Here is a 12,500-nt window from a genome sequence, read left to right on the forward strand (position 1 = left end):
TTGTGTCTGAGTATTTTGCTAGTATTTTTAGTTTCATACTATTTTCTGTTTATGTAAACTTACATCACTCCGGTTTTCAGATTTTTTTTAAGCTTTATTGAGTTATAATTGACAAAGAAAATTGTATATATTTAAAGTATACGATGTGATAATTTGATATATGTTTGCATTGTGAAATGATTACCACAATAGAGTTAATATGTCTATCACCTCAATTACCATTTTTTTTTTTTTTTTTTTGGTGAGGATGCTTAAGATCTACCTTTTAGAAGGTGCAAATTTCAAGTATACAGTACAGTATTATTGACTGTACTCACCATGCTGTACATTAGATCCTCAGAACTTATTTATCTCATAACTGAAAGTTTGTATGCTTTGACCAACATCTTTCCATTTCTCCCAGTCCTCAGCCCTGGCAACCACCATTCTGCTCCTTATCAGATATATGGTTTGCAAATATTTTCTCCCAATCTGTAGGCTATGTTTTTATTTTGTTGATTGTTTCCTTTGCTGTGCAGCTTTTGTTTGATATAGTTCCACTTGTTTGCTTTTATTTTTGTTGCGTGATCTATCAAGCATTTAAGGAAGCATTAATGTCAATTCTATATAATATCTTCCAGAAAACAAAAGAGGAGGAAGCACTTCCCAGTTCATTTTATGAAGCTAGTATTTTCCCGATACCAAAACCAGACAAAGACAGTATCACAAAACAAAACTTCAAAGTAACACCCTACTTGAATACTGATGGAGAAAACATTAACAAAATATTACTAAATAGAAATCAGCAATATCTAAAAGAATTATAAGATAAAAAAATTGATGTACTCCAGGGATGCAAGGGTGGTTCAACATTTGAAAAATCAAAGTGCGAAGATTTAGTTTACAAGATTTCATAACTTTTTATATAACTTTAGTAATCAAGACAGTGTAGTAGTGACAGTGGTAGAAACGTAGATCAATGTAACAATTTGCAGAATCCATGAATAGACCCACACAACTATACCCACCTAATTTGTTACAGAAGTGTAAAAGAAATTCAATGGAAAATGATAGCCTCTTCAAAAAATGGTACTGGAACAATTTGATATCCATAGGCACATGAAAAAATGAAACTTGACCTTCATGAACCTTAATCAAAACTTAAATGTATCAGAGACTTAAATGCAAATGTTAAGGTATAAAACTTTTAAAAAAATATAGCACAAAGTCTTCAGGATCTAGAGATAGCCAAAGTATTGTCAGATTTGACACCAAAAGCACTATCCATTAAAAAATTGATAAATTGGGCTTCATAAAAACTTTTGTTCTGTGAAAGCCCATTTGAAGAGATTGAAAAGACAAGCTACAAACAGGAAGAAAATATTTGCATAACCCATATCTCATAAAAGACTATTATCTGGAATACATTTAAAAAAAATCTCAAATCATAACAGTAAAAATAAACAATCCAATTAGGAAATGGGCAAAAAACATGAAGAGACATATCCCTGCAGAGGATATACAAGATGGTGCTATGGGTTAAATGTGCCCCCCAAAGGTTCATGTACTGGAAACTTAATCTAAATTGTAACAGTGTTAAGAGGGTAGGAAATCCTACTATGGTAATTGAAGGTGGGGCCTTTAGGAGGGGATTAGATTGCCAAAACTGTACCCTCATTGTTGTAGAAATGGATTCGGCAAGGAAGCATTGAACACCCAGAGGGTTGGAGAGTCAGGAGTTTATTTTGCTGGCAGGTCCAGACAAGCTACCACCTGAAAAATCTGGACTCTCAGCTCAGGTCTCACAGGTTTTTATAAGCAGACTCGTTCAGGGCTTTTTAAACATTTTTCCCCCTCTTTTCTCAGCATTCCAGCATTCACTAGGCTAGCATATGCAGTCTGTGCAGATAAGTGCTCGGTTACAGAAGCCAAAAATACAAGCAGTGATTAATAGCCAGACTAGTGGAGCAAGCAAATACAGTGTCAAGGACAAGATATTACTTCTAGAACAAAGCAAGCTTATGAGAAAATTATTTAAGACTAGTGGAGCAAGCAAATACAGCTTCAAGGACAAAACAGTCTTATGAGAAAGTTATTTTTGCATTTTTTCCCAACATTGTGAATGTATTAATCCATTGATGGTTTAATGGGTGGTCATGGGTGTGACTATGATGACTTTATAAGAACAGAGAGTGAGACTTGCTCAGCCCATTTCTGTCATGTGACACCCTGAGTTGTTGCAGAGAGTCACCACCCACAAGAAGGCCCTCACCAGATGTGTTCCCTGGACTTTGGACTTCCCAGCCTCTGAAACTATAATAAATTTCATTTCTTTATAAATCACCCAGTTTCAGGTATTCTGTTACAAGCAATAGAAACAGACTAATACAGATGGCAAAAAAGCACATAAGATGTTTAGTGTCATTAGCAATTAGGGAAGTGAAAATTGAAACCACAATTAGATGTTACTACTTTGTGATGTTGTGCAGAGGAAACCTATGGGCAAAGGCCAATCCCATCATCTAAACTCTGCTGAGGGCACTCTGCAATGGGTGGGGCCAGGTAATGCCACTCACTACAGGACTTTTAGTATGGCTGAAATAAAAAATAGTGACAATGCCAAGTGCTGGTGAGGATGTGAAGAAACTGGATCACTTGCACACTGCTGGTGGGAATGTAAAATTACACAGCCATCTGGCAAACAATTTTTCAGTTTCTTTAAAAAATTAAACATAAATTGTCAAACACCAAGAAATTACACTTCTGGGCACTTATCCCAAAGGAAGTCTTGTGTTTGCACAAAAACCTGTACTTAAACATTTATAGCAGCTTTTTTCATAATAGCCCCAAACTGGAAACACTGTATGTCCCTCAGTGGGTGAGTGGCTAAACAAACCATGGTACATCCATACAGTGGAACACTACTCAGCAATAAAAAGGAATAAACTGTTGATACACTCAACAATCTGGATGAATCTCCAGAAAATTATGGACAGTGAAAAAACAATCCCAAAAGATTATGTATTGTATGATTGCATTTATATAACATCCTTGAAGTGAAAAACTTACAGAAATTTAGTGGTTGCTGAGAGTCAAGGAGGGCATGGGGGTGGAAGACCATGCACTGGGCTATGCAAGGGCAACACAGGGGATTCTTGTGGTGATTCATTGTCTTGACTGGGTCAAGTCAATAACCTGGATATGATGTTGTACTTAGGTTTTCCATATTACTACTGGGGGGATGTGGATGAAGGGTACAAGATATCTCTCTGGGATCCCTCTGCATCATTTGTTACAACAACATGCAAAACTATGATTATCTCAAAATAAAAAATTTTCTTTAAAAAAAGAAATGTGGAGAAAGGTGATGGAGTTTGGATATGTTGTCCCCTCCAAAAGTCATGTGGAATTTTGATCCCCAATGTGGCAGTGTTGGAAAGAGATTGAGTCATGGGGGCAGATTCCTCATGAATGGATTAATGCTCTCCCTGGGGGAAGAGGGATAAATGAGTGAGTTCTCGCTCTATTAGTTCCCATGAGAGCTTGTTGTTTAAAAGACCCTGACACCTTCTCTCTCTCTCTTGCTTCCTCTCGCCATGTTATCTGTTTGTACCTGCCGGCTGTCTGCCACTTTCTGCCATGAGTAGAAGCAGCCTGATGCCCGTGCCAGATGCACCTGTCCCAGAATCATAAGCCAAATAAACCTCTCTTCTTTATAAATTACCCAGTCTCAGGTAATTCTGTTATAGCAACACAAAACGGACTAATACAAAAGGAATTTAACATACACAGTGATTATCTTACAACTATCTCCTAAAGTATGAAACATCACCTTCAATTTTAATAGTTTAGACTTGAGGCTCAGAAACATTAAATAAAAGTTCTGTGACCGCACAGCTAGGAAATGATGAAGGGAAGCTAAGCCCCCTTCCTGCCCCTTGGTCTCGCTACAGTTAGGAGTCCCACCCAACTCACAAACACAAGGCAGAAAAGGACGAGGGTTATGGTCATTCATTTATTTCATATTTGATTTTCATTACCTTGGCTGAGGAAGGAACGGGTCACACATCAGTGTACACAACCGTACTATTCTGTTGTCTTTCAGACAGAATAGGGACCCAGATTCTAATTGTCTTTGAGTTCGGGATCTGAATCAGTCAGAAGAGGTCGACCACTGCTGCTGGGGGAGGACTCCTGGGAGAAAGGCAGAACACCAGCATGGACTTGACCATGGAAGGTTCATGTTCCACGGCTCCCATTTGGGTACCTGGGGATCCTCCATGAAGAACACAGGTGGGGGGACCCACAGCAGCTCCTGAAAGGGCTGAGGGGGTACTAGGATGCCACAGGCCTGGGGCTGGTACTCAGGAGGTGGAAGGTTGGTTGCATCTGCACAGGGAAGACCTGAGAGAAAGAAAGGCACATAGAAAGCTCATGAGGACATTGCCCGTCTGCTTCCTCAATCTTTGCCTATCTAGCCTGGCCCTGGGGCCATGTCCACTTTGAATAATTCCATGAATAAAGTCCCTCAGTGTCATTGCTTTGGGGAAGAACAAATAGGAGAAATACAGAGAGGCAGGTGCACCCTCAGAGCAGCAAGTGCTCTGTGTTGTTTGCACAGGGAAGCTGGGGGCAGGGCCTGGTCCCATCATTCTCAGCCCTGTCAGGGCACAGTGGTGACTGGGCCACCTGAAGCCACTCGCTAAAGGACAATAAAGATGAATACAGAAGAGACACACCTGAAAAAACGTTGTCCTCCCATGTATGTCCCAGAATCCTATGTAGGGCTTCTCCAAAAGGACAAGGCAAGGGTTTGCTCCTTGGCCTCTGGTTGGCCTCACTGATAGTGTAGTATAAATCCTGCAAACTCAGAAGCATTTGGAGACTTTGTTTCCGGTTCTTCTTTATGCCCCTCTGCCTGAGACGCTGAGCAATTGCTTTTGATATTACGTGATTCTTCTTCCTCCCTGTGAGGAACACTTCACATTCAAGAAATTCCCATTCTTGTAGGAAACTCCGAATTTCCTGGTCACTCCATGGCTTAATTAACCGGCCTGGGAGGAACAGAGGAATGTGGATGTACCTTAGCATAACTCACAGGCACAGTTGGGGGTTTCTCAGAGCTTTCCTGTACACTGAAGGGCTGAACACGAGTTTGTTCAGTTAGTGGGAGATAATTAAGCCTTAAATGAGTTCAGGCATTGAGCATCTACCTGAGTCCTAAGGCCCAAGTCATACAGGCACTGGGACAGGTCAGGAGGCATCTGAGAGAGTGGATGGTCAAATTCCATAAATTGTATTTCAGAGAATCCTGACAGGGTGTGAAGGCACATTTGCTGCTGGGGGGGGGGGCTCTCCTGACACGGGGCTCACATCCCATCCACCAGGGGCCAGTCACCCCCAGAAGGCCACCAGGGCTGTGGGCAGGGGCAGACATTCCCCAGGATGCTGAGGACAACCCTGTCATCTCCTGTGCTGTCCCCACCTACACCCTGGGATAAGCATGTCAGACTCGGGTGATGAAGGTGGGATGGAAAGCTTCCTCCAACGCACACGTGACTGAGAACACTGTACCTGAGGGCTTTTCTGGTTCCTTGGTTTCCTTTTCTTCCTTTACCTTGTGGGTGTTTCTGGTAATTTCAATCTGAAGTGTCACTTTCTAATAAAAAATAAAATAAAAGGGGCCGAGCCCGTGGCGCACTTGGTAGAGTGCTGCGCTGGGAGCGCGGCGACTCTCCCGCCGCGGGTTCGGATCCCATATAGGAATGGCCAGTGCGCTCAGTGGCTGAGTGCTGGTCACGAAAAAGACAAAAAAATAAATAAATAAATAAAATAAAATAAAATAAAATAAAATAAAAGATAAACATTACCGTAATAGGAATCTCTTAATCACTTTCCTGTGAATGGATTAAAGAATTAGCCAATCACAACAGTAGAAATAAGCATCAAAATTTCTCAGCTCTTAAGAACTGATCTAGAGATACATGTATAGTCTGAAATAATGGAGGACCACAGCTGGGAACTGTTAACGAAGGAATTATCTCAAAGACAAAGCAGGGTGTTCCCTCTGTCCCCTTGCATTGAAAAAGTAAAAGGCCCGATAAACGACAGGAACCAGCAGTTTCCAGACGCTGGAGAACAGGAGCCCAGCACAGTGGAGCAAGGCAGGAAACAACCGTGGGGGCGGCGAGTTCCCAGTTCCAACCCGCTCGCTTCCAGGCCGCAGAGCCAGGAGGGCGTCCAGGCAGTGTGCAGGTGTCCTCCTGAGCTGAGAACTTGGGGGGCTGAAGGCTGCTGGATGTCGCAGTGGTGAGGACAGGACAAGGAAATGCTGGGATAAGAGAAGGAAGGAAGGGAGGGAGAGAACTCCGGAGACCTACAGGGAGGGCCCAGGCCCAAGCACAGATCAGGGCATGTGTGGGAGGAACCAGCAGACTGGGTAAGAACCACGAGAAAGGAGTGGGCTGGAAAATCCCTGGGTCCCTCTGGGGCAGGAAGAATCTGTGCCTCCAGCAGCCAGAGTGGAAGACCCTTAATCCTAGTGGCCTTGAAGAGTGCTGGAAGAGTATTGCCTCAGTAGTGGGGCCAAAATGTTGATAGACTGAAGCCTGTTCCTGTCCCAACTAACAAAGATCAAAACAATCCTCCAAAGTACCAATCCATTTCCAGGTATCCTAACTGCACTGCAGAACAAAGCCCAACATTAGTAAAAAGAACCCAAAATACCCAGCACCCAATCTTGTAAAATGCACAATGCTGGCATCCTGCCCACAGTTCCCATGCATGCAACAAAAACAGAGAAACACAATTCACCACTAGTACAAGATCAATCAATAGACCCAGAAATGACACAGACAGTGGAATTAGCAGACAAAGACTTGACAACAGCTATTACGAATAGATTGCCTATGGTCATACATGTAGAGGCAGCAGGAACATAAGAGATAATAGGAAGATACAAAGAACCTAAATGGGACTTCTGGAGATGAAAAACATAATAACTAAAGTCAACAATCAAACCAGACCTAGAATCCCATTCAAATCAGGACTTTGTGAAGGGATAAGCCATAAAGAAGCTGAAAGGCAGCACAGAACAGCTGTTAAGGTCATGGACTCAGTAATCACAGTGCTGGCTTTTCCCAGCTCTGAAAATGTCACCTATGGGTCCCTGTTCAAGGTAGTTAGCCGTGCTGTGTCTCAGTTTCCTTTGCTGTGAAATAAATATAATAATAGCACCTTCCATCAGGCTTGCTATGAGCATTGAATGAATTAATGTTTGTGAGGACTGGAGAGGCATGCACAACACACATTTTCTTTTTCTTTTTTTATGGCACACATTTTAGTGGCTGTAAAAGTTCTTGCGATGAAATGTAAGACAAAAAATCCAGGCATCCTTTCATAAAATACAGGAAGCAAGCTCTCTCCAACTTACCTTTATTTTTATTCCTGAGTTTTCTTCTGGGATTCTTTCCTCTGTATCCATAGAGGCCAGTGCAGGGTAGGCAGAAAACTTTCACTTTCTCTGGAACCCGGGGGAGTCAAGAGGTGCCCCAGTGTGGAAAGGTGTTTGCTCTTCTCTGCTTCAGATAGTCTCTGAACCCAACAGAGGTCTGGCCACTTTTAAATGTTTTGTATGTGATTGAGTTAGACCCACCCTTTGGACTAATCACAGATTAATTTAGTGCTTTTGTTACATCTGCAAAATCCCTTCACATAGGCTAAAATTTGATTGAATTACTGGGACAGGGAAATTAGAGATGAACTTGGCAGTGATTCCCAGGTCTCCGGCCCCCAAATTCCCAGATGCAAAGGGAGGTGTTGTTACCACCCTACCAATGAATCACCCCTTTCCTGAATGAGTTAGAGTTAAAGGGCCACCAATGTCCTTTGGGTTTGGCTTGAGAATTATTTGTGACTTGTGGAGAGTGGTTTGATTGGAGTCTTAGGGGATGAGACAGGCCTCAACTGGTTGAGGGCAAATGGTTGGTCATGGATGGCAGGGATAGGTGTGGGCCCCTCTAGGAAAGGCTTATGTAGTAGATTGAATTATGTCCCCCCAAAACTCATTGAAGCTTGAATTGTGTCCCCCAAGTTTTATGTATTAGAAACATAGCCCCCCGCTGTGACTGTTAAGAGGGTGGGTAATCCTATTATGGTAATTGAAAGGTGGAGCCTTGAAGAGGTGATTGGATTGTAGGACCATGCAGTAGCGAATGGATTAAATATGGTGGTCAGGGGCGTGGTTCTAGGGCTTTAAAAGTAGAGGAGAGTCTGTCTTTCTCTCGCTCTCTCAGCTTTCTCTGCTTCCACCATCTTGCAATGTGAGACCCCTGGGTCTCTGTCGCCACCACCAGATGGACTTTGGACTTCCCAGCCTCAGAAACTGTAAGCAATAAATTTTGTTTTCTTTATAAATCACCCAGTTTCAGGTATTTTGTTATAAGCAGTGGACATGGACTAATACAGCTCAGGTTGGAAGAGGAGTTTATGGAGGGGAGTAGAGAGAGAGACCAGAGCTTCCTCTTTACAGGGAAGCAGATGGGAGAATGAGGAGGATTAATAGAACAAGTGATGGTGGGGACAGAGAAGGACCACGCTGAGTACACGGGGTGATTGAGAATGTTGGGAACACCACACTTAGATTGCTTGGTTTTTGTTGTCGTTGTTGTTTTGTTTTCAATTTGATTAGATTGTTTTGGGCTTCAGAATCTCAGATGTAGTCCAGGATTATGGATACCACTTAGAATAAATCTCGAATCTTGGCAACCATCTGCTGCACTCTACCCAGTCCTTCAGATTTATGGCCTTCATCTCATAATGGAGTCTGAGAAGACAGGGAAGGGGACTTTACAGGTAGTGGTACCTTCTTAAGTCAGAACAAACTCAATGTGTGTTGGCTCAGGAGTAATCTTTGATTCTTTCCATGCCATCTAAAAAATATCACCATCTCTTCATTTCCACGGGCAGATTTCAGGCCCCCATTTCCTGATACACTTGTTGCCAGGAAAGCCTCTAACTCTACTCTGTTCTTTCCACTTTAGGCCTGTCCAGTACACCCCCTTAGATGCCTAAGGGACCCTCTGAGACAGAAATCTTACCAAGTTACTCCTCCCCCCCTTCAAATGCCAATAAATAGCTAGTCTTCCTCTCCAGGATAGAGCCCTTTGTTTTGCTGCAAGAAAACATAAGCTTCAGGACACCTTTAGCTCCATGTCCAGCAGGAGCCTCCACTCAGAGCACCCACATCCAGCATCATCCCTCAATTCAACTTCTCTCTCTCTCTCTCTCTTTTTTTTTTTTTTCTTTTAGTGTCTGGCTGGTAAGGGGATCTGAACCCTTGACCTTGGTGTTATAACACCGTGCTCTAGCCAACTGAGCTAACTGGCGAGCCCCAACTTCTTTTCAAGGCTTCTTCCTTGGTGTAAATAGCAAGTACATCTAGGCTGTTTTGAAAACAGAAATGCGAAACAATTCCTGAATTATTTTTCTCCCCACTGACAGCTTCTTCTCAAGCAAAAATTATTGACAACCTATCATCTAAACATATGTAACATTAACTAGCTTTTTCTCACACTGGAATTAAAATATTCCAGGCATTAAGGGTCCCTTCCATGGGCAACAGCTACTGCATTCTAACGGGGACCTGTTTATGTTGTCCTTGGTATGAAGCCATCCTGTCTCTGTGATTTTTCAGGGCAGATATTCTTCATTCCATGATCATTTGGGAGCTTCAGATCAAGCTGATTCTCCTCTGTTGGGAAAAACAGGAAAATGTCAGGGCCCTCAGATGTTCAGAATCTTGCTGAGCATTTGCTGTAAATATCCTCAGGTGTTCCTTGTTACTACCTAATGTTAATTGCCTAGGGGCACCCAGGTGTCCAGGGTTGTGGACTTAAGTATAAAAGGCTAACAGCTCTGACAGGCAGTGCTTCTCAGAACTCCCAAAGAAGCCACTAGGACGGTTGCTCCTAGATCTGAATAGAACCCATTCATTTTTCTATACCCACGGCTCCCAGAACCTTTTTTTCCTATTACCTAGCTCACAGACCTGCATGTGGAGGGTTTATGACCCAATCTGTGCAGCAGACTCGAGGGGTCTGTAAGCCCTAGCTTTACATCCTCTCAATGTCCTGGCTCCAGCCACACTTACCTCCTCTCATACCCTGAATACATTGAGCACAGTGTTGCTCGGGAACTCTGCCCCTTCTGGGTTAGTTGCTCTTGTCCCATCACCCACCAATGCCGTCATCATGCTGGCTCATACTCCTTACTCAGGTCTGTTAATCACCCTGAGCAAAGAGGCCTTTTCAGAAGGTGACACTCCTCCGAAGTGGTGCCTTGGTACTCTGTCCTTGACCATCATTAACCGTACAGTTTGACATAACTTCTTGGTCAAATCTAGCTTTCCCACTGGTCTATAAGCTCAGTGAAATGGTGGATCCTGTCTGCAAGTGAATTCAGCTGTAGAAGCCTTGACCCTACAATGGAATCAGCCTGATGGCTTTTTGAACTGCCAACCCCAATGATTCAGACTTAATTTGCAATTGTGAAAGCTCCCTGGGTGATACTAACACATATCCTGGGCTGAGAACGGCTGCCTCAGAGGAACATGGAGGGCTTTACCATGAACAGCATCTGGGGCCTCCTTGCTCCTTCCCCACCTCATTGTGCCCCAGGGAGGTGGGGTCTTTAGTGACTGTGAGTTATACCAGATTAGAACTACCTGAAGAGGACCTAACCATCCTGAGAGTCTCTTCCCAGAGATTCTGGTGTGATGATACAAGTTGGGGCCCAAGAATCAGTAGTTCTGAAGTTCCCAGGTGGTTCTGATGCACAACCAGGGAGGAGAAGCTTCTCTATTAGAGGGTCTGATGGGCAGGGGGCTTTTTATCTTTTCTTGGAGAAAAGACAGTAGCTCCTAGAGAATCTCTGGGACCTACACCAGTAGACTAGGACTTGATCCAGGAAAGACTTCTTGACATTTGAGACATATTCAAGAGGGGTATGTGAATTCATGCATTCTTAGGGCTGCTTGTCTTTTTAAGGGTAAGGAAACATGGGCATTGAGTTTTAAGCCTTAGGGAAAAACACCTTTTTTAGGGGAAATTATTTCAATATTTCATTGTAAAAAATTTTTGAAGTTTCTTGGCCAAATTGTTGAAACAAGACAGGCAACAGAGAAGAATATTGGGAGGAAGAGCAAGTTCAGGGTAATGAAAGTATAAGGTGATATTGGGTGTTTCTCTATGAAGAAAAGTCTTCACACATCAGAAATTACAGGTGACCTGGTAAGCCAGTGATAATTTTGATGTGCCAAGGAGGTGACTTGGAAGTTTTTTTTTTTTTCACGTTTCTGAGTAACAAGAGATTGTCACTCAACAAGGGAGATTAGAGCAAATGAGAAAGAAATATTTGGACAGAATCTATGGCCATTTTTATGTAAATGGTGTGAGAAAAGCTGAAGTGGTAGATAAGAGAGACGCCAGAGGAGAGAGTCATCACAGAAACAAAAACAGTGATTCCCACTGTCCAGAGAAGCCAACCCTTCCCATGCTGAAGACAATCAGACTGAAGGAGAGAGATTGAGATCAGATTTCAAGAGGACATCATCTGAATCTTCCCTGATCAGGGAAGTGGTTTAGAGCTCTTTGCATTATTGAGAATGAGGAAATTTATATGCCTATAGAAAATCTCAAATTTTAAAAGATTTTTTTCCCCCCAATATCAACATGAAATACAATGTAGGAGAGTTCACATAGGCAAAATTTTGGAATTTAAGGGAATTGAGAAGAAATGGACAGGAAAGTGGGTATCCGTGTTCCTGGGTGGAAATAGTTATCAAGAGGAAAAAGATGAGAGGAAAAGTCTGAAATCAAGAGTGTGTGGGGAATCTGCTGAGAGTTTCTGCTGAACCATGTAGGGAATCAGAAGAATTGTATTTGAAGATATTATGGAGTCATTTCCAGAGGTTTAGTAACAAAAGAATATGATATTTTGGGAGAGAATACCAAAGTGTCAGGAATCAGGAGTATGGAGAGAGAGAGAGAGAGAGCGAGAGAGAGAGTGAGATGGCCTCAGTGTGTCCAGAAAGCAGCGCATAGAATCAAAAATTGTAAGATTGTTCTGGAGTCTTAAGACTCAACGTTGTTCAAACTGTTGGGACTTACTTAGGACTAGTTACCCATTTCTTCTTTCCTATTTCTCCCTTTTGGTATAGGAATGTCTATCTCGTGCATGTCCCACTGTTGTATTTTGGAAGTAGAAATAACTTGTTGATTTCACAGGTTCACGGCTGGAGTGGAATTTTCCTCAGGATGGATTGTTCCTCGAGTCTCAGCCATCTCTGATCTAGATGAGACTCTGGACTGGACTTTGGGGTTGGTGCTGGAACACGTTAACACTTTGGGGCTCTTGGCATGGAATGATGTATTTTGCATGTGAGAAGGACATGAATTTTGGGGGGCCAGGGGTGAAATGCTATGGTTTGAATGTATTCCCCAAAACCATGTCTTAGAAATTTA

General features: G+C 42.7%; 1 protein-coding gene across 1 annotated transcript; it reads right to left on the reverse strand.

Annotated features, from left to right (window-relative positions):
- Positions 1-4,132: 4,132 nt before the first annotated feature.
- MSANTD5 (Myb/SANT DNA binding domain containing 5) lies at positions 4,133-10,228 on the reverse strand. The gene is made up of 4 exons (XM_063087684.1): positions 10,142-10,228; positions 6,133-6,310; positions 4,719-5,033; positions 4,133-4,383 (listed from the first exon to the last, which is right to left on the reverse strand). The coding sequence occupies exons 1-4, from the start codon at positions 10,226-10,228 to the stop codon at positions 4,133-4,135; spliced, it is 831 nt and encodes a 276-aa protein (XP_062943754.1).
- Positions 10,229-12,500: the final 2,272 nt, after the last annotated feature.

This window comes from Cynocephalus volans, chromosome 2, assembly GCF_027409185.1.
Source record: "Cynocephalus volans isolate mCynVol1 chromosome 2, mCynVol1.pri, whole genome shotgun sequence".
Classification (NCBI taxonomy): domain Eukaryota; kingdom Metazoa; phylum Chordata; class Mammalia; order Dermoptera; family Cynocephalidae; genus Cynocephalus; species Cynocephalus volans.

What these genes read in the sequence shown, in the direction of transcription:
- MSANTD5 (XM_063087684.1), bottom strand. Translation starts at nt 10,228, where the DNA reads ATGACGGCATTGGTGGGTGATGGGACAAGAGCAACTAACCCAGAAGGG. An exon ending in GTTTCCTGCCTTGCTCCACT is followed by an intron (nt 5,034 to 6,132) that starts GTGCTGGGCTCC and finishes TGTTCCTCCCAG; the next exon opens with GCCGGTTAATTAAGCCATGG. An exon ending in GGAGGACAACGTTTTTTCAG is followed by an intron (nt 4,384 to 4,718) that starts GTGTGTCTCTTC and finishes TCTTTCTCTCAG; the next exon opens with GTCTTCCCTGTGCAGATGCA.